This window comes from Schistocerca nitens, chromosome 12, assembly GCF_023898315.1.
Source record: "Schistocerca nitens isolate TAMUIC-IGC-003100 chromosome 12, iqSchNite1.1, whole genome shotgun sequence".
Classification (NCBI taxonomy): domain Eukaryota; kingdom Metazoa; phylum Arthropoda; class Insecta; order Orthoptera; family Acrididae; genus Schistocerca; species Schistocerca nitens.
Genome location: NC_064625.1, coordinates 101,445,330 through 101,465,741, shown reverse-complemented (window position 1 = coordinate 101,465,741; position 20,412 = coordinate 101,445,330). Strand labels below are relative to the sequence as shown.

General features: G+C 38.2%; 1 protein-coding gene across 1 annotated transcript in view; it reads left to right on the top strand.

Moving 5' to 3' along the window:
* Positions 1-20,412, top strand: part of LOC126215019 (tubulin alpha-3 chain-like) — a 234,480-nt gene that overhangs the window by 196,092 nt on the left and 17,976 nt on the right. Inside the window, exons 6-9 of the mRNA XM_049941642.1 lie at positions 1,997-2,093; positions 5,598-5,696; positions 14,353-14,502; positions 17,071-17,260. Coding sequence (XP_049797599.1) covers positions 1,997-2,093; positions 5,598-5,696; positions 14,353-14,502; positions 17,071-17,260 — 536 coding nt within the window. The remainder of the gene's footprint in view (positions 1-1,996; positions 2,094-5,597; positions 5,697-14,352; positions 14,503-17,070; positions 17,261-20,412) is intronic.

Here is a 20,412-nt window from a genome sequence, read left to right as displayed (position 1 = left end):
GCTGTCCATAAATCCGTAAGAGTATGAGGGGGTGGAGATCTCTTCTGAACAGCACGTTGCAAGGCATCCCAGATAAGCTCAATAATGTTCATGTCTGGGGAGTTCACTGGCCATTGGAAGTGTTTAAACTCAGAAGGGTATTCCTGGAACCACTCTGTAGCAATTCTGGATGTGTGAGGTGTCACATTGTCCTGCTGGAATTGCCCAAGCCTGTTGGAATGCACAATAGACATGAATGGATGCAGGTGATCAGACACAATGCTTATGTATGTGTCACCTGTCAGAGTCATATCTAGACATATCAAGGGTCCCATTTCACTCTGCACACGGCCCACACCATTACAGAGTGTCCTCCAGCTTGAACAGTCTCCTACTGACATGTAGGGTCCATGGATTCACGAGGTTGTCTCCATGGCTGTATATGTCCATCTGCTCGATACAAGTTGAAACAAGACTCATCCGACCAGGCAACACGTTTGCAGCCATCAACAGTCCAATGTCTGTGTTGACAGGCCAGGCAAGGTGTACAGCTTTGTGTCATGCTGTCATCAAACCTACATGAGCAGGTCTTCGGCTTCAGAAGCCCATATCAATGATGTTTCATTGAATGGTCCACACGCTGACACTTGTTGAAGGCCCAGCATTGAAATCTGCAGCAGTTTGTGGAAGGGTTGCACTTCTGTCACGCTGAACGATTCTCTTCAGTTTTCATTGGTCCCATTCTTGCAGGATCTTTTTCCTGCTGCAGCAATGTCGGAGATTTGATGTTTTACCGGATTTCTGATATTCACGATACACTCCTGAAATGGTCATACAGGAAAATCCCCACTTCATTACTACCTCAGAGATGCTATGTCCCATCACTCGTGCACCAACTATAACACCACATTCAAACTTACTTAAATCTTGATAACCTGCCATTGTGGCAGCAGTAACTGATCTAACAACTGCGCCCGACTCTTGTTGTCTTGCCGGCCGAAGTGGCCGTGCGGTTAAAGGCGCTGCAGTCTGGAACCGCAAGACCGCTACGGTCGCAGGTTCGAATCCTGCCTCGGGCATGGATGTTTGTGATGTCCTTAGGTTAGTTAGGTTTAACTAGTTCTAAGTTCTAGGGGACTAATGACCTCAGCAGTTGAGTCCCATAGTGCTCAGAGCCATTTGAGCCTTGTTGTCTTACGTAGGCATTGCTGACCGCAGCACTGTATTCTGTCTGTTTACATCTCTCTGTATTTGAATAAGCATGCCTATACCAGTTTGTTTGGGACTTCAGTGTATTAATTAAAGATAAAATAACAGTTTTCAGCAGTGAAATTTTAAAAGTTTCTCTAGATCCAGCCCTGTAGATTGAGGGGAACAGAAGACAGTGGTTGACACATTACCCATTCAAAAATGCTGTTCATGCATGTCCTTGGGGAGAAAGACTGAGATGTAAACATGAAAAACTATAAATCTGCAGAATTAATCTTTTGCTCTGCAGCAGTGTGTACACTGATTTGGACTTTCCTAACACATTGAAACCATGTGCCAGACCAGGACTCGAACCTATAACCTGGCCTTTCATGAGCAATGCTCTTACTGTGTGAGCTATCCACACACAGCTTGTGATCTGCCCTCACATCATAGCTGTACTTCTTCCAGTAGCTCTTCTCCTACTTTCTAACTCCACAGAAGTTCTGTTACAAAACTGGCAGATCATGAGCTGTCCCTAGATAGCTCAGGCAGTAGAACAGTCATAGGTTGTGGGTCAGGATCTCTAAACAGCACACAGTTTTAATCTATAAATCTGCATGTTGTAGTTCTGCTGTAAAACATATAATGTATGAGAAATGAGGATTCCATGCAGTTTCAGTTGTTATGTTGATTTCTAGAAACATTTGGTTGAATATTATGGTTCATAGATTTGATAAGTACCATGATCCACTGACACATTATGTATGCTGGCATCTCAGCAATATTCAGATATAATACAAGGCTCTTGTCTCTTGTTTTCTTTCAGCATAACTGCATCATTAAGGTTTGATGGTGCTCTTAATGTGGACCTGACGGAGTTCCAAACCAACCTCGTTCCTTACCCAAGGATTCATTTCCCTCTGGTACAGTATTATTTCTCCTCATTTGAGCTTACAATAGTCATTTCATTAATTTGTAGGCATACACACTTAAGAGAAAGATTTATCTTTTCTTTTGTCCTTTTTATTGATGATTTAATTTCTTCCACAGCCCTACCGCATGAAGAGAGGTGGCAGGCATTAGCTGTATACTGCTCTGCAGTCTAACTAAATATGAAATACAAAACTATTGTTTTCAAAATTTAAAAGGATTAATTTAATGAAACTAATCTGACAAAATACAAATAACTTTTGCAGTTCACCTTCATCATCAGTGATGATCCAGTATGAGAAAGATAAACTGCAGAAGTCAGTGTTTCCTTTAGAAAAATTGTGTGGAAAAGTAGAAAATTTAATGTTAACCTCCATCTTTCTTATTATGTCACCTCAAAATTCAATATTCTTTTGTTTTTCATTTTCAATGAGAAACTGTATAAGTTGTAATCAGTAGGGCTTGTACAGTAAATGGCTTCTCAAACCTCAGTATATGATTAGTTGAGGTTAACTTAGTTTTCTACAAGCTCTACTGATAGATGTACTTGAACTGTCCACAAAACTTTTATTTTCCTCTTGTCCTCATCTGACACATGTATCAGTGCTTTGTCCTTTGCAGAGTAATACAGTTTACTGAAATTACTTCAACTGACAGCTTTTGTTTGTATTTCAGTACTGAACAAGAGTGAAAATATGCTGAAATTTTGGTTCATTCTGCTGAACTTGACAGTGCAGAAAACTGGGTACTGCATATCAGCTATGTTACTCACAACTGACATGGACTGCTTATCTGTTGTTGTGAACACTTTAGGGTTGTTTATATGACTATCAGTGCTCTAGCGATAGGTAACTGAAACATTAAATTCCCTTCTTTACCATGGTATGTAGATTATTCACATCCAGTTTATATTTAATGAGACAAAAACTAATTAAAATGGGTCCATCTTTTTTAAAAAAAGCCTTGTAGATTATAGAAGAACAGAAAAATTATCACATGATTAGTATCATTAATATCAGATGTTAATTCTGGCACCATATTCTTTTCCTGTAAGATTAAACAACAACATATTTGTGAGCACTGGCCAGAAAGTAAACTATGTTTTGGTATTTTTAAAAAAGTATAGAACAAAAATGTTTTACTCATTTGAAAGGGGCATTTAAATAGTACTTTCCAAACTAGTTTCCATACAAATTTAACTCTTACCATAGTGGCAAACATGTTTTAAAATTCTATTGTCATAAAATTCTGCCATCTTGTACCAATTAATCATATCCTCCCACATTTCCACATCATCGTCAAAGTGCTATCTTGTGAGTCAGGTCTTCAGCATCAGAAACAGATGGTGGTCATTAGGTGCAAGATCCAGGCTGTATGGCAGAAGACTGAAAAACATCCAGTAAATCTCGAGTGGGATTAGCAATGTGTGGTCAAGTGTTGTCATGCAAGAAAAAAAATTTTCAGGTCAATGTAATTCTACACTTATTATGCATCATTCTCCTTAATGTTCCCAAAGTTTGACAATACCTTATACAGTTTATGATTGTGCCACTCTCAGAAACATTGACAAGTAGCACACCTTTCCTGTCACAAATAGTGGTCACAAAAATCTTTCTTTTGTTGGTTTTTTGGGGAAATTTGTGTGCCACCACTCCATAGACTTTAAATATGTTCTCATGACCCAAGTCTTGTCTCCAGTTAATAAGTCACTAGAAATGTCAATGATGCAGCCATACATCGGTTCTTGTGGTTTTTTGTAAAGGTTTTTTGAATGCATTATTTGTGATAGCCTGGCTTCTGTGCAGCAATTTGATGCAACAAAATTCATGACATTTGGGGAAAACTAAATGAAATCTGTCATTGTGAGTCAGTTATTTTCTTAAATCTTCTCCCTGACTTTTGTGGCCAGTTCATCAGTCACAATGCTTATTATCCATCTTGCTCTTCATTGTGAACATTAGTTCAGCCACTTTTAAACCCAATGTACCATTGGTGTATTCCACATTCAGTGATTACATTGTTTTCATACAATTCACGCAGCTGCTGATAAATTTTTCACCAACAAGAATGCAGCTGTGCAGGCTACCTTAGTCCAGTGATCTTCCAAACAAAAAGTACACTTCACACCTCACCCCATTTTGGTTTTCCCATTTGTAAATTCAGTATTGCTGAGGCTCTGTGACACTGGAATAGCACCCCAGCTTTCCATATAGTGATGAAATCCTGCCTGTACCTTACTTGCAGGTGATCTATTAATCTGATGTAATTATATTTTCCTGGAGACATACTGAGTCTCAACTTTATCTTTGACAAAGAAGAAGCTGAAGTACTGAATTAAAATTCATGTCAAGACTGGGACTTGAACCTGGGTCCCAAGCTTACTATGCAGATGTGTTAAACACTGCACCACCCTGGCACTGTGGCTATTACACCTGTTTGGATAGCCCTCATATTTGACCTAAATAATCACTTACAGTGTAGAAGCCATTTATCATGAGATATTTGATAACTGTGCCACTGAACACAGTTATGTTCTTAATTGCTTATTCTACAGTCTAATTCACTCTCTGCTGTAGACATCTGTAGCCCCAGTGGGGGCATGTCTGTTGCTTGATTAAACAACACACACCATCTTGTTCTCTGGATATACCCCAAAGTTGACCTATGCTGATAACTTTGTGGGGATGTAGAAACCCTGTCTCTATCCCTCAATAATATTGCTCCCCTATTTCAGTGAGTACAATTGTATCTTTCTGAGATTAGGTCTCTGTAATAAGTGCTCTATGCTAAATGCATTGTGTATACACAGCGAGAATAAAAGTATTCATAGTGACAGGAGAGTGTCTGATTATTTATAATTGTAATTACAATGCATACTCCCCACTACCTACAGTTTGCGTGTTCATATCACGTCTGGGTCACCACTGTAGGTAGTAAATAAATGTAAATGTCGTGTGACTATGGCCCAATCCCTGAGCGGAGAAAATCTCCGACCCAGCCGGGAATCGAACCCAGGCCCTTAGGATTGACATTCTACTGTGCTGACCACTCCCATCACTTACTATGAATACTTTTATTCTCACAGCATATACACAATGCGTTTAGCATAGAGTGTGTGCTACAGAGAACTGATTTGGGAAAGATACAGTCGTTCTTGCTGTGGCAGGGCAGTGATTGTATTGGAGGGTAGAGCCAGTGGTTCTACGTCCCCACAGCTTAATATAGTAGCCACTTTCTATGTCCATAAGTACTGTCCCAAGTAAATTTGTGTGTATTTTGTTGGTATTGATACCAATAAAATATCTGATAGTAAAAGACTTCATAATAAAATATCTGTTTAAAATAAAACACTATATTACAAAACTTTTTGACTCATTTTCTATATGTTCAAATGTGTTTTCCTTTCCAGCATTTGGTATAGTAATTATTACTGTCATCACAATTTAAAATTTACTGTATTTCATGTATAATAACAAATCATTTGAAATTTAACACAGGCAACATACGCTCCAGTTCTTTCAGCAGAAAAGGCCGGACATGAGAAGATGAGTGTAGCAGAAATTACAAAGTCCTGCTTCGAACCACAACATCAAATGGTAACATCAATGATGAATCTGTTTGGGAATAAGTCTTAAAGCTGTAAGAATGTTCAGACTTTTGTTTCGTGTTGCTTAAGCTAGTACTGTAGACATCTATATACACACATAAGATTACAAACATTTATTATTAAGATGTACAAGTCATTGTAAATTGATTAAGGACTGACATTCAGTACTTTGCACTCCACAAAATTTCCATTATGTACATCCATAAAAATCTATGTTCCAATTGTCTCTCCTAAAAGTTGTCACATCACATTTTTCTTGTGTTTGTAATATTTAGATTTTGTTATAGTGAAACTGAACAAAGAGTGCTAATTGTGTCTTGCATGCAATATCACTTGGCAATAGAAAAAGTGATTATGGCTCTCACTATAAACAAAATTATGATTAAACTGTAATTTTATGCATTCAGTTTGTAGAGCAATCTCAGATTAAATTGTACAATACTAAGTTCAATGATATTTATTGACACCAGCAACAAAACATGAAAAATACTCAGAGTTTCCAACAGTGATGATACAGACTGTGTTCTAATCTGTTTTTGCACTCACACTGCATAGAAGTGTGACTGAAGTCAGGATGATATTCTTGTTCTGAATATTGCACAAGACTAATTTAAGGTAGGTTTGTCAACTGCCAATTGAACATAAAAATCTACATGTAAGACATTATCTTGTTCCTACAGATAAGCAAAATGCTATACACCCTCCATGAGTAATCTACCTATACAATACAATGAGCAAATACCTAACACTGTAAGATTACTGACTTCAGTTTCCTTGATCAACATATCCTTTTTTTGTTCAGTGGTTAGTGGTTTAGTAGTGACTGACTTTGGCACTAAGGATTCAAATAGGAAGGTTTTCACAGACTTTTAAAGTTCAAAACAGTTTCGTACTCAATTACAACATAAGAAAAAAAGAATTGTAAGCAATACTTTTACAAATCTGGCAATGAAGTTATTTCATTTAACTACTGAGTGTATTTCTTAAAATTCATTAATACAAGGGACTGTTTTCTAGAGCAGGTTTTTACAGTTTTCTTCTCATTTTAAAAAAAAAAAAAATCCTGCCAAGAATTTTCTATGTACCAAAATTTTATATCTGAGACACATTGCAGCATCTATCTTTCCCCAGTAAAAATATACATTCTTCAATACAAAAAACTGGGCTGCAAGACAGAAACACTACATTTCTGAAACATGTGCATTCTAAAATGTGAATGACTGTGCAACATTTTTGAACAGTAATATTTCCTTAATTGCAAAATATAGAAAAAAGCAAGGTATTCTTTACTTAGAACAGAATCAGGACTTTCAAGTGAAATACATCAATTGTAGAATGAATAATGATAAATGGGGTGGGATTTTTAAGTACATGTTGTTTCCTTGCATCTTAAATTTTGAATATTTCCGTAAATCAGATCTTTCCACAAGAAATAATTGTATTGTTATCACTGATAACATACAAATTATTCTATGATGAGACACAAAATTACAGCTTGTAAAAGTTTCGATATTTCATATACATGTGGTATATATATCAGGTGTATGAAAAGAAAGAATAAAAGAAAAAAATAGTATTTATATTAGGAGTGGTATCAGAGGAAGTGGACTTATACCATCATACTATGTTTCAATATCAAAAAGAACATACAGTATGATTTTTAGGATGTTCAGCAGATGTGAGTGTATGTACAAGTATGAGAACCCACAGATAACTAGAATTGTTCTATTACACATTTGTTTATAGAATTCTATCATCTGCAGAACAGCACCCATCAGATATGATGCCCTTTTACCCATGTTTAACCCACCGAAGCAAACAGTTGTCCAATCATCTGAAGTTATACTACTTAATGCCTTCAGCACTTAGTGTGTCACTCGTTCTACATCCTGACACTTTACTTTAAATTTCTCTTCATGCTGTAGGAATAAGTCACAGATATCAGATTTAGTGATGAAGATGGGTAAAAAAACTGTTGTCAATTTATTTCTGGTCAAAAACTGCCCAGCACTCAAAGCCATGTAATAGAGATCATTGTCATGCTGGAAGATCTAATCTTGCTACTATTCAAGCTGCCAGTTTTGGAATGCTGCACTCTCATCATTTTAGCATCTGAAGCCAGTAGCGGTGACTAACCAGTTATGATGAACTTTTTCCTTCATGTCAAAAAATAAACTAACAGAGACTTTTCACCAGCTATACATCTTTGACTTTTACTTATAAAATCAGTCTTTATTTAGACACAATTGTTTGACACTAGTCACCTTCAAAGCAGTCTCCTTCAGTTTCTACACACCACTCCCAATGCTGCTACGACTACTGGAAGCATCGCTGGAAAGCCTCGTTTGATATGGTGTGAGCTGCTCCATCGACTTCTGCATAATGTCCTCCCTGTTTTGAAATCCGGCCCCTGTCAGAGTGTCTTTCAGTTTAGGGAAAATCCAGAAGTCTGTCTGTACTAGGCCAGTGTAACATGGAGGCTAACAAACCATAGCCATGTTGTGTTTGGCCAGAAAACACTGGATCAATTGACAACGATAAATGGGTGCATTATCGTGGTGAAGGAGCTAACTGCCTGCTGCATATAAGTCTGGCATCTCACACAGAACCTCATAGTATTCCTCATTGACAGTAGTACCTCCTGGTGTGTTACTCATGATTGATCATGACAATGAGGTAAAAAAAGATGGTTTAGTATATTATTATTACGAGGGCAGTTCAATAAGTAATGCAACACATTTTTTTTCTCGGCCAATTTTGGTTGAAAAAACCGGAAATTTCTTGTGGAATATTTTCAAACATTCCTGCTTTGTCTCGTATAGTTTCATTGACTTCCGACAGGTGGCAGCGCTGTACGGAGCTGTTAAAATGGCGTCTGTAACGGTTGTGCGCTGCAAACAACGGGCAGTGATCGAGTTTCTTTTGGCGGAAAACCAGGGCATCTCAGATATTCATAGGCGCTTGCAGAATGTCTACAGTGATCTGGCAGTGGACAAAAGCACGGTGAGTCATTGGGCAAAGCGTGTGTCATCATCGCCCCAAGGTCAAGCAAGACTGTTTGATCTCCCGCGTGCGGGCCGGCCGTGCACAGCTGTGACTCCTGCAATGGCGGAGCGTGCGAACACATTCGTTCGAGATGATCGACAGATCACCATCAAACAACTCAGTGCTCAACTTGACATCTCTGTTGGTAGTGCTGTCACAATTGTTCACCAGTTGGGATATTCAAAGGTTTGTTCCCGCTGGGTCCCTCGTTGTCTAACCGAACACCATAAAGAGCAAAGGAGAACCATCTGTGCGGAATTGCTTGCTTGTCATGTGGCTGAGGGTGACAATTTCTTGTCAAAGATTGTTACAGGCAATGAAACATGGGTTCATCACTTCGAACCTGAAACAAAACGGCAATCAATGGAGTGGTGCCACACCCACTCCCCTACCAAGAAAAAGTTTAAAGCCATACCCTCAGCCGGTAAAGTCATGGTTACAGTCTTCTGGGACGCTGAAGGGTGTATTCTGTTCGATGTCCTTCCCCATGGTCAAACGATCAACTCTGAAGTGTATTGTGCTACTCTTCAGAAATTGAAGAAACGACTTCAGCGTGTTCGTAGGCACAAAAATCAGAACGAACTTCTCCTTCTTCATGACAGCGCAAGACCTCACACAAGTCTTCGCACCCGAGAGGAGCTCACAAAACTTCAGTGGACTGTTCTTCCTCATGCACCCTACAGTCCCGATCTCGCACCGTCAGATTTCCATGTGTTTGGCCCAATGAAGGACGCAATCCGTGGGACGCACTACGCGGATGATGAAGTAGTTATTGATGCAGTGGAATGGTACCGTGCAGGCATACAGGCCCTCATTTCCAGGTGGCGTAAGGCCGTAGCATTGAATGGAGATTACGTTGACAAATAGTGTTGTGTAGCTAAAAGATTGGGGAATAACCTGGTGTATTTCAATGCTGAATAAAACAACTCCTGTTTCAGAAAAAAAATGTGTTGCATTACTTATTGAACTGCCCTCGTATTATTATTGGGTAGTTCATTAAAAATATTCTTTATTTATTTATCATTCTAAATAATTATTCTTTATGTGTGCTTTTATTTTAATTATTGGTTTAGTTATTGGTTTTAGTCGATGTAGCTTAGTTCCTTATTTCTTTTTGTCTTTATTCTCCTCAAACCTGGAAAATATAAATATTTGGTTTTAAATACCAGCCTCTAAGCACTATGTAGATTGTTCACCACAACTGTTTGCTATGTTGTTTCATGACTTTGGATGATAGGTCCAACAATTTAGCAAGTCAAAGTTTATTAATTCGGAGACTATCTCTTGACAAATTGTGACCATGGAAAATGTAGGTCTGCACTATCATTCCAAACTTAACCTCTGAGTGGTCTACATCTCATAATATTGTGATAATTAACTTATTTTGGTATGGAGATATACACACCTTGAATACTTGAAGTTAATTATTAGATTTTATTTTGGTGCAAAAAACTATTCGAAAATTTACTGTATACCGTAATGGTGCCTTACAACAATACAATCTCCTCTCACATGTCCGATCTCTCCATTTTCTTCACAAAGAGTCCCTAAAATAAAATCTTTGGTTCGGTAAGACACAGAGATGTGTTTGTAGCACGGAACATCCTAGTCTCACAGTCAGCATATGCCATTCACCACAGTATCAATTCGTCACTCGCAAATTACAGTTTTGCATGCATTGATACACAACAATGGTCAGCATGACTTTTAGTTTGTTGCGGACCTGCCTTACTTTATGGGTGTCAGGGATTATGGATGCTTTCATTGTGATGACTGGAAATTTGTTTCTAGATCATACCCATAAACCAAGGACTCATCATCAGTGATTACTGTGTAAAGAAAATAGATGCATATCACCTCAGTTATGCCTCTGGATTCATGATTTCCGTTCAGAGAGGTCACAGTTTGTAGTGATTAAAGAAAAGTCATCAATTAAAACAGAAGTATGTTTAAGTATTGTTATAGGACCCCTGCTATTCCTTCTCTATATAAATGTTTTAAGAGACAATTTGAGCAGACATCTTAGTTTGCTTGCAGACGGTACTGTCCTTTATCATCTAGTAAAGTCAACAGAAGATCAAAATAAATTGCAAAACGATTTAGAAAAGATATCTGTATGGTGTGACAATTGGCAGTTGACCCTAAATAATAAAAAGTGTGAGGTCATCCACATGAGTGCTAAAAGCAATCTCTTAAATTTTGTTTACTCGATAAATCAGTCAAATATAAAGGCCATAAATTCAGCTAAATACCTAGGAATTACAATTACAAACAACTTAAATTGGTAAGAACATATAGAAAATTTGTGGGGAAGGTGAACCAAAGACTGTGATTTATTGGCTGTACACTTGGAAGATGCAACAGATCTACCAAAGAGACTGCCTATGCTACACTTATCCATCTCCTTTGGAGTACTACTTCATGGTGTGCAATCCTTACTAGAAAGAATTAAAGGAGTACATAAAGAAAATTCAAAGAAGAGCAGCACATTTTGTACTATTGTGCAATAAGGGAGAGAATTTCACTGACAGGATACAGGATTTGGGTGGACACCATTAAAACAAAGGCATTTTTCACTGCGGCAGAAGCTTCTCATGAAATTTCAATCACCAACTATCTTCAGCAAATGCAAAAATATTTTGCTGATGCTGACGTACATGGGGAGAAATGATCGTCATAATAAAATAAGGGAAATCGGAGCTTGCACGGAAGGATATAGGTGTTCGTTTTTTCCACATGCTGTTCGAGATTAGAATAACAGATTATTATTGTGAAGTTGGTTCAATGAACCCTCTGCCAGGCATTTAAGTGTAGTTTACAGAGTATCCATGTAGATGTAGATATAGGGATTACTTTTCACAATATCCAGCATGCCCAGTGCAATCTGCAAACAAAGTTGCTTCTACAGATAATCTTTCCATAGCTTGGAGCCACAGTCATATAATTCTGTTTAAATGGAAGTTCTGACATTGGCCTGTAGAGCTTGTTTATTCTACATATCATAATGATTTTGGCCCTTGGCCATTTTCAAGTACCACTATGTTAAACATTATCAGACTTCTCTAAGTGAAGTTACTGTCAAAAGATATTAAACTCGGTTCAATAACACAGGTGTCACAGCATATAAATGAGAACATATTTACAAAATGTCAAGCAGAAATAGAACTGATTTGTCTGACATGCATTTAGGCACTGCACCGAAACATGATCACCAAAAACAGTCATTACATGTGTTGGTTCCATTATCTGAAGCCACACTTTCTAATCTGGTGGTCAGCAAGTAGAGGTGCGCACATGGATGCCCACTATGTCTTGTGATTTTGGCTTAGGTCTTGCAGTACCCATACATCTGATTTTTTAACCTTCCCCAATGCATGCAAACGTCACACAATGGTGCAGTGATCACATTTCATCATGTTCGCCAGTTCTTGAGTACACTGATATAGGTCATTGTGGATTAATGTGTTGAAATGGTTATCATCAAACCCCAAAGGTCTTCCCAAATGTGGTGAGTCACTAATGTCAAAATAATCACCTTTAGAAAGAGAAAAACCATTTTTTTGCCATGCTCTATCCAATGACATTATCCCCATATATGACACAAATGTTTCTGGCTGCCTACATCAACTTCTACATCTACACCTACATTTGTGCTCTGCATACCACCATGTGGTGAATGGCAGAGGGTATATACCATTCTACCAGTTATTATGATTTCATTCAGTTCCATTCACGTTTGGAGCGTGGGAAGAATGGTTGTTTGAATTCCTCTGTGCATACAGTAATCATTATAATCTCATTATGATGATTCCTATGTGAGGGATATGTAGGAGGTTGTTGTATATTCCTAGAGTAATTGATACTTAATACTTACTAGAATTAAGGAAAACAAGGAAGGGAGGATCTACCAAACAGCTTTTTTTCACACAATCTGTTTATTTAACAATATATATAAACTGTGTTTTACAGATAATCGAAACATTTAACCATAAAATTTTCTTTAACAAAATGAACAAATCTGCAAAATTATTTTGACCTTAAACCATAAGTTTAATAAGCTTTTAATCTTTGCAAAATAAATCTGAAGTGCTGAATTGCAAAACAGCAAACAATATGACGGTGATAACTTACTTCAAAGCAACCAACCTCTTAATTTCAATCGGCAACCAAGGTGCGACTGGATCCCAATTCGTCCTTGTGACAATTTTATTTTGACTAAAGCCCTGGTGACAGTTGGCTGTTAATATTTTCAAAGTTAAACTGATTGTCAGTTATTAAGACCCTCTGAAGGAACATCTTAAAACATTACTTGTGAACACTTATTACAAGAGAACTCACTCGGCAGAACCACAAGATCCAGCTAAAATACATCAATAATGACTCAGCCTTTCAAATGCAGAAATTAACAGCTTAGTACAACAGGTTGTTTAGATTATAACTAATGACTGAGAAATGCAATTACAATCAAAGAATTGAACCAGTCAACAGCTAAATCTAACCAAAAGGTCCCTCTTTTGTTTAACAGCAACCTGAGCCTTAGTACAACTGTTCTGCTGTATTTACAACCAAGAGCTGATTAATCAGAACATTAATGATCAGGTACAAACCAGAAAGGAAAGCCAATATAATGGTGGGACAAATTTTAAAATGACAATTAGTGTCTTAGTACAATACTACTGCCTATATTTATGACCAAAGATCCGACTGAGAAAAACTCTGAGGGTCTGGGTACAAACCAGAAAATAATGAGGAGGGCCGGTAGACAATGAAACAAATCACCATGAGGATTATAGAATGTTACTCCTCATTGTCAGTAGGCAGTTCCATAGATCCACGGTGCGCCACAGCAGTTACTAAGTGGTGTCAACATAAGTCAGGTAGAACAGGGCAGCCAGGCCGTGAGCGGTCGACACGAATGTTGCCAACCAACCATGCGATGTCCGCCCGCTGCTTGTAGTCATTGCTGACCCTGGTGAAGTACTCTGGTATTTTTGCTCTGCACAAGATCTCCTTGTGTGGCTCGGACCTCGTGACCACATCTTGTCACGACGTACTACCAATCCCCAAACTTCTCGGGCCAGCACAATTCCTTGGGGCACACCCAATGTTATTTCTACATCTGACAATGAATCTCCATCCAAGGTAATTTGCTGGGTCCTGCCTACCAAAAAGTCCTCAATCCAGTCACAAATTTCACTCAATTCCCCATTTGGTCATTTTTTTGACAATAAGTGTAGGTGTGGTACTGAGTGAAATGCATTTTGGAATTCAAGAAATACTGCACCTAAGTGGCTACTTTGATTCAAATCTTTCAGTATATCATGTGAGAAAAGTGGAAGTTAGGTTTAACATGATTGATGTTTTCAAAATCCATGCATTCCAGCAAAATGGTGATTTACACTGGAAACTTCTGGTGTATTTGTTTCTAGTAGTTTATTTCATGTTTTCTGGTATGTTGAACACAAATCTCGAATCTGGAGTCATCCAACACAAATTTTCCCAATAAATATGAGAAAAAATAAAATTCATTTTTGTACATGCATAGAGGGTGGCCCTCTTATACATTTCCTAAACATTGTCTGATAATGATCTCTAACTAGGTGAACTGTGACCCACGGAGAGGCAAATACATGGCTGTCTGTATGCTCTACCGTGGAGACATTGTGCCAAAGGATGTCAATTCAGCCATCTCTGCAATTAAGAAAGAGAAGACCATACAGTTTGTAGAATGGTGTCCAACTGGATTTAAGGTAAGCTATTGTCTGTCTATTTATTAATGTTGCAAATTAAGAGCTCAGATAAGAAATGAGCTTTTCCCACAGAATCAACAAATCAGCGAGGAGTGGAACAAGTGGAATACATTGACAAGAAGGAGGGATATATACTGACAGATAAAAGTCACAACACCAAAATATAATTAATGTAGAGTAATGAAATTTCTGGAAGCAGTTGTCTAGGTAATATGTATAAGTAGCTAACATTGCAAGATCACAAGTTAATGTAAACACAAGATAAACAGTAGCAAAAGAGAAATGCCGGTACATTAATAACTGATGTAATCACCACAATGTTGAGCACAAGTATGCATACTTTGAATGCAATGTGTTATACAGGTACCAGATGTCAGTTTGTGGGATGGAGTTCCATGTCTGTTGCACTTTATTGGTCTATACAGGGATATGTAATGCTTTCTGTGGATGACACTTTAGTTTGTGTCCAAAGATGTCTCATATGTGCTCAATTGTGAACCATTAAAAAAACTTGTATACATGATAAACAGCCTTCACCATATACTTATTTTAATCATATATAGGTTTCAGTAGCAGTTTTTCCAAGTTTCATGCAAATCATATAGCTCTTACACAAATGATGGCCACAGCCACACTGATTTTTCTACAGACACCAGAAGTGCCACATTTGACTGAGAAGGCTTCACCAGTCCCAGCCGCACCTCTTAGTAACAACATAATGCCTTTTACAGTAAAGATGGACATCCAAAACTGAAGTGCATAATGCTGATGTATCACTAATCATGGCTAGCTGGAGAACCAGTGTTTCAGACAGGCAGCAGTAAAATATGAAGATGTAACAGAGGTGTGATGATAGACCTAAAATCATGTGCAAGTGGCTGTGGTGTGAGCTCTGGTTAGTGTTGAAACACTGAGTGAACTGTATGTAGTGGTTTCTATTTCTTATAATCCCACCAGATATATCAATGGACAATGCCATACTACACCTATGTCTGGCTGTGTTACTGCAAGTGGGGAGTGGCACAGCATCTCCAGCCAGCAGGTAATTTGCCTCCATCAGTGGGCTAATTTAGGGCAAATTGACTTCAGGCCCAGTCCTGTAGCTGACATGTTCCTCTCCATGGTCAACAAGTCCTGATTATTCTGCGTGACACTAGTTATTCTTTGGACTGTTCCTCTTATGACGGGGCCTCATCAATATGTGTGTGCAGTGACATTTTGCCTAACACTATAAAGTTCTACTTTGGTAGACTGTGATACTGTTATGCTAAGTGACTAGATTCTGCATTTCCTACAAGTAGTTCCCACCACAGTAATTCAAACTTCGACTGTTCTGATTGTTTTCTTTTGTACTCCCGGAGAATTCACAGCATTGGTAACTTTTATAAACTATGTGTCATTTATTCTGTGTTGGAGTGTGTTTGGCAAGTGTTAATGAATGACATTTATGTTTCAACTGGGCCTATAAATATGTTATTAAGACAAATTGCTCCAAGAATGTAACCAGCCGCAGTGGCTGAGTAGCTCTATGCACTTCAGTCTGAAACCACGCGACCGCTACAGTCGCAGGTTCAAATCCTGCCTCGGGCATGGATGTGTGTGATGCCTTAGGTTAGTTAGGTTTAGGTAGCTCTAAGTTCTAGGGCACTGATCACCTCAGATGTTAAGTCCCATAGTGCTCGGAGCCATCCAAGAATGTACAAACATAAGAAAATCATATGTTACCTATAAACCAAACGAAGCAATGGAAACCCCAGGTTGGAATATCAACAATATAAGGAAGAGATAGATTGCTACTCACAGTAAAGATGACACACTGAGTTGCAGACAGGCACAACAAAAAAATACTTACACATTAACTTTTGGCCAAAGCCTTCACTAAAAAAGGAAGCACACAAACATTCATTCACATGAGCAAGCACACCTCAGGCACACATGACTACTATCTCCAGCAGCTTGGACCAGAATACAGCTGTCATTTAGCATGGATCGAGGAGGAAGAAGGGATAGCAAGGTGTGGGTGTGGATGGGAAAGGGGGGGGGGGGGGGGGTTGAGAAGATTGCTGTCTATTACAATATTTTCTTTCATTTATTGGTTAACCTTCACATTTTTCTAATGATGCAGTCAGGGATTGTGCAATACAGGATTGGACAAACTGTGTTCGTCTAAGTTCATTGACATTCCACTTTCAGAAAATAAGTTACTAATTTTCAAGAAAATTTTATTTACATCTTCAAGTGTTGAAGTTACTCCAGTAGGCTTGATCATAACAATCATATCGTCAGCAAAAAGAACAAGTTCTACTTCTTGTGTAAATTGATGCATTAGCAGATCATTTACATATAACAAGAGAGGAGCCAATATCAATCCCTGAGGAACACCTATACTGATGATGTTCCCCAGATACTGTTTTGCGCTCTACACTCTCTAGGTTTTTTTAACACTTACTAACAGTTTTTTCTTCTCATGCACTAGGCTCAAGGCTCGTGACACACATTTGGATTTGCAGTGCCCTGTTTCGCACTGTGTGCTTTTGGTAGATACTGTGTGTTCTCCTCTGCCCACAGGTCGGTATCAACTACCAACCCCCAACAGTGGTTCCTGGTGGTGACCTGGCTAAGGTGGAGAGAGCTGTGTGCTGCTTGTGCAATACAACAGCTATTGTAGAGGCATGGATGAGGCTTGACCAGAAATTTGACCTCATGTTTGCAAAAAGAGCATTCATGCACTGGTTTGTTGGTGAAGGAATGGAAGAAGGTGAGCACCTATATTTGTTTAATTCATTCATTCATTATTTCATCATGTACTGTAGATCCAACCAAGAAGAATAAATTTCAAGAATATGAAATGAGTCAAGGTATACATTAACATGAGAGAAAGACATTGTAGAAAAGTAGGCTTTGTACTGTATTAATAATGAAGTTTCACTACAAGCTCTGGGGAGTGAAGGAAGCAAACGCCATCTGCTATGAGGAGAGAAGGTGCACAGGCAGCCAGACAGTAACTTCTGCATCCTCTAAATAGTCAATACTGTGAATTGTAAAACAGTGCATTATTTCAAACTTCATTGAATTTTATGCATGTGATATAAGAAATATATGCAAATGAGAAACACAGCTACAACCATTTAGTAGTTATATTAATTACATGTTGAAATAAATATTATTCCTTCATGTTTCTCCTCCATTTCCTTTGTCCTTAGTCCACATAGCAAAAACTTGGGTGATAATTTTCTCAATAAAAAAGCTTTTTTTCAGCAATTTTCAGTAACATACCTTTTATTTTCTGCACTGCAATTACATCATCATTGAGTAGTAAGTGACCATATGGCAGATCTTGTTGCACTTGTCTGACCTCCAACTATCACTACTACTTGCTGACTATACTGCACACCAAAATGGTGTTGGCACCAAATGAAAACTACTGAGCAAGGTGGCTCAATCAGTAGTGCATATGGGAGGATGATGGTTCAAATCTGCATCCAGCCATCCAGATTTAGGCTTTCTGCAGTTTCCCTGAATTGCTCAGGCAAAGGCCAGGATTGTTTGTTTGAAAAGACATGACCAATTTTTCTTCTCCATCATTGAAACAGTCAGAATTTGTACTCCATCTCTAATGAAGGGATGGGATGTTAAACTCTAATCCTCATTCTTTCATAATGAAAACCAATCTAACTGAATATGTTATTACAATAGACCTACTGATTTTTTAAATTTGTATTACTTTGCTATTTTTCTATATTCTATTTTACAAGTGCATTTTTATTACTTTTAATTTTGAAATTAAAGATTTTATAATGGTTCTTTTTATTTGTACATACAATTATTTCGATCATTCTAAAACCCAGAAACACATGTCTACATATCCAAAATTAATTTGGAGTGTGTACCAATTTGAAACTTCCTAGGAGATTAAATCGGTATGCTGGACTGGGGCCTTTTTTTATTTTGTGGCCAAGAGCTCTACTAACTGAGCTATCCAAGCACAACTCATGGCCCACCCTCAGAGCTCTAGTTCTACCACATCTCATCCCCTATCTTCCAAACTTCACTGAAGTTCTCTCACACACCTTGTGAGACTAGCACTTTTGGAAGAGAGGATACTGCAGAGACATGGCTTCACCACAACCTTGGGGGATGTTCTCAGAATGAAATTTTCACTCTGTGGCAGAGTGTATGCTGATTTGGAACTTCCCGAAAGATTAAAACTGTGTGCTGTAATCTGCCAGGAAGTTTCACATGTCTACCTAATTTACAAATTTTATATAAAGCATCACAATTTCAATATTAATTCTATAGATATATCAGAGGTCTGAAGGTCCTGTGCTGACCTTACAGTGTTCCTCCCTAGATGGTGAGCTTGTGCACTTATGATCCATTTCTTGTGGGCAGCCAGCTTCTGAAGGTTTTTCTGGAGTTCATCCTCCCATTGCTACCTTGGTTTTCCAACTGGACAAATTCCATCGGGTTAAACATAAGCACAGCTTTAGCCTGGCACATTTCTAACCTTCTGATAGTGTACACTGCCAGGCTTACTCTACGTGCTTTCATTTTCTGCATGATGTTTGTTTGATTCATCAAGTTGTACAGCTCCTGGTACTTTCTACATTTCCAGGTGTTGCCTTTGCAGGTTGGTCCAAAGATCTTTTTCATGATTTTCCATTCAAAGATCAACAGGTTCTCTTCATCCTTTTTGTGCTGAAAGTTTCTGTCCAATACCACAACACTGTTAGTATCACTGCTTTGTAGGCCTTAAGTTTGGTTCCAGCTGACAGGATTCTGTTTACATTATCTGCTTCAGAGTGAAGTTAGCTTTTGTACCATTAACAATATGTCGATTAATTTCTTGTTTTAGATTATCATTCTTGTTGAACCAGGTGTCAAACTATTTAAAATTTTCCAGTCTAGCTACATTCTATATTGCAATCTGTAATGGGGCATTGTTAGACACTTTTCTGGATACTTCTATCATTTCAGTCTTCTCCATATTAATCCTCAGCCCAGTATTAATGGAATCCATTAATAAGTCATCTGTGGTTTCTGTTGTCTCTTCCTCTGACTCCACTATGGCTGCAATGTCATCTGCATATCCCAGCATACCCCAATATCTTTTAGCTTTGCCCCTTTACCTTCTCTTTTCATTTCCTGAATTACTATCTCCAGGACCAAATTAAACAGAAATGCTGAAATGGTATTACCTCATCTCACACAGTCTTGTCCAGAGACATCATCATAAACATGACTGTTATTATGCTAATGCTCATCCATTAACTCTTGGAGGCCACAACTGTATGATTTGTAGCAGAAGTGACACAAACTGCTAATAGATGCTTAAATGTCTCACCTAATGAAATGTAACTTGAACTGGCTTTTACAGTGACTCATACAATAGTGATGGTCCAATAAAAAATATTTATGGCTATGAATTACTTATTGTCAAAATGAAACACAGCAGCCAACAGTGGCTAATATAAAAACACTGCCTATGACACAGTTTGATACTTAAGGTCAGCAGTGACCAGTGACAAGTCACTACAAATACGAAATCATTTGCTTTCTGTCAGTTCATATGTAGGGAGTCTACATTCAAAGATAAAGTACACACATTAAAAAAAATGAAATTATGGTATGGCATTTATTGGCCGGAATATCCCTTTCAAGATTCGGCCACTGTATTGCAAGTCTTTTTCGTTGACACCACTTCAGCAACTTGAGTGTCAATGATGATGAAAATGATAATCAAAGACACACAACACCCAGTCCCCTGCCAGGAATCGAACACGGGCCCCCCTTGTGTGGTAGGCAGTAATGCAACCATTGCACTACATAGGCAGACAGTACACACATAGTATGTACTGTGATCAAAAATGAGATGTAATGAGTCAGGAAAGTGAGGGACACTGGGAGATG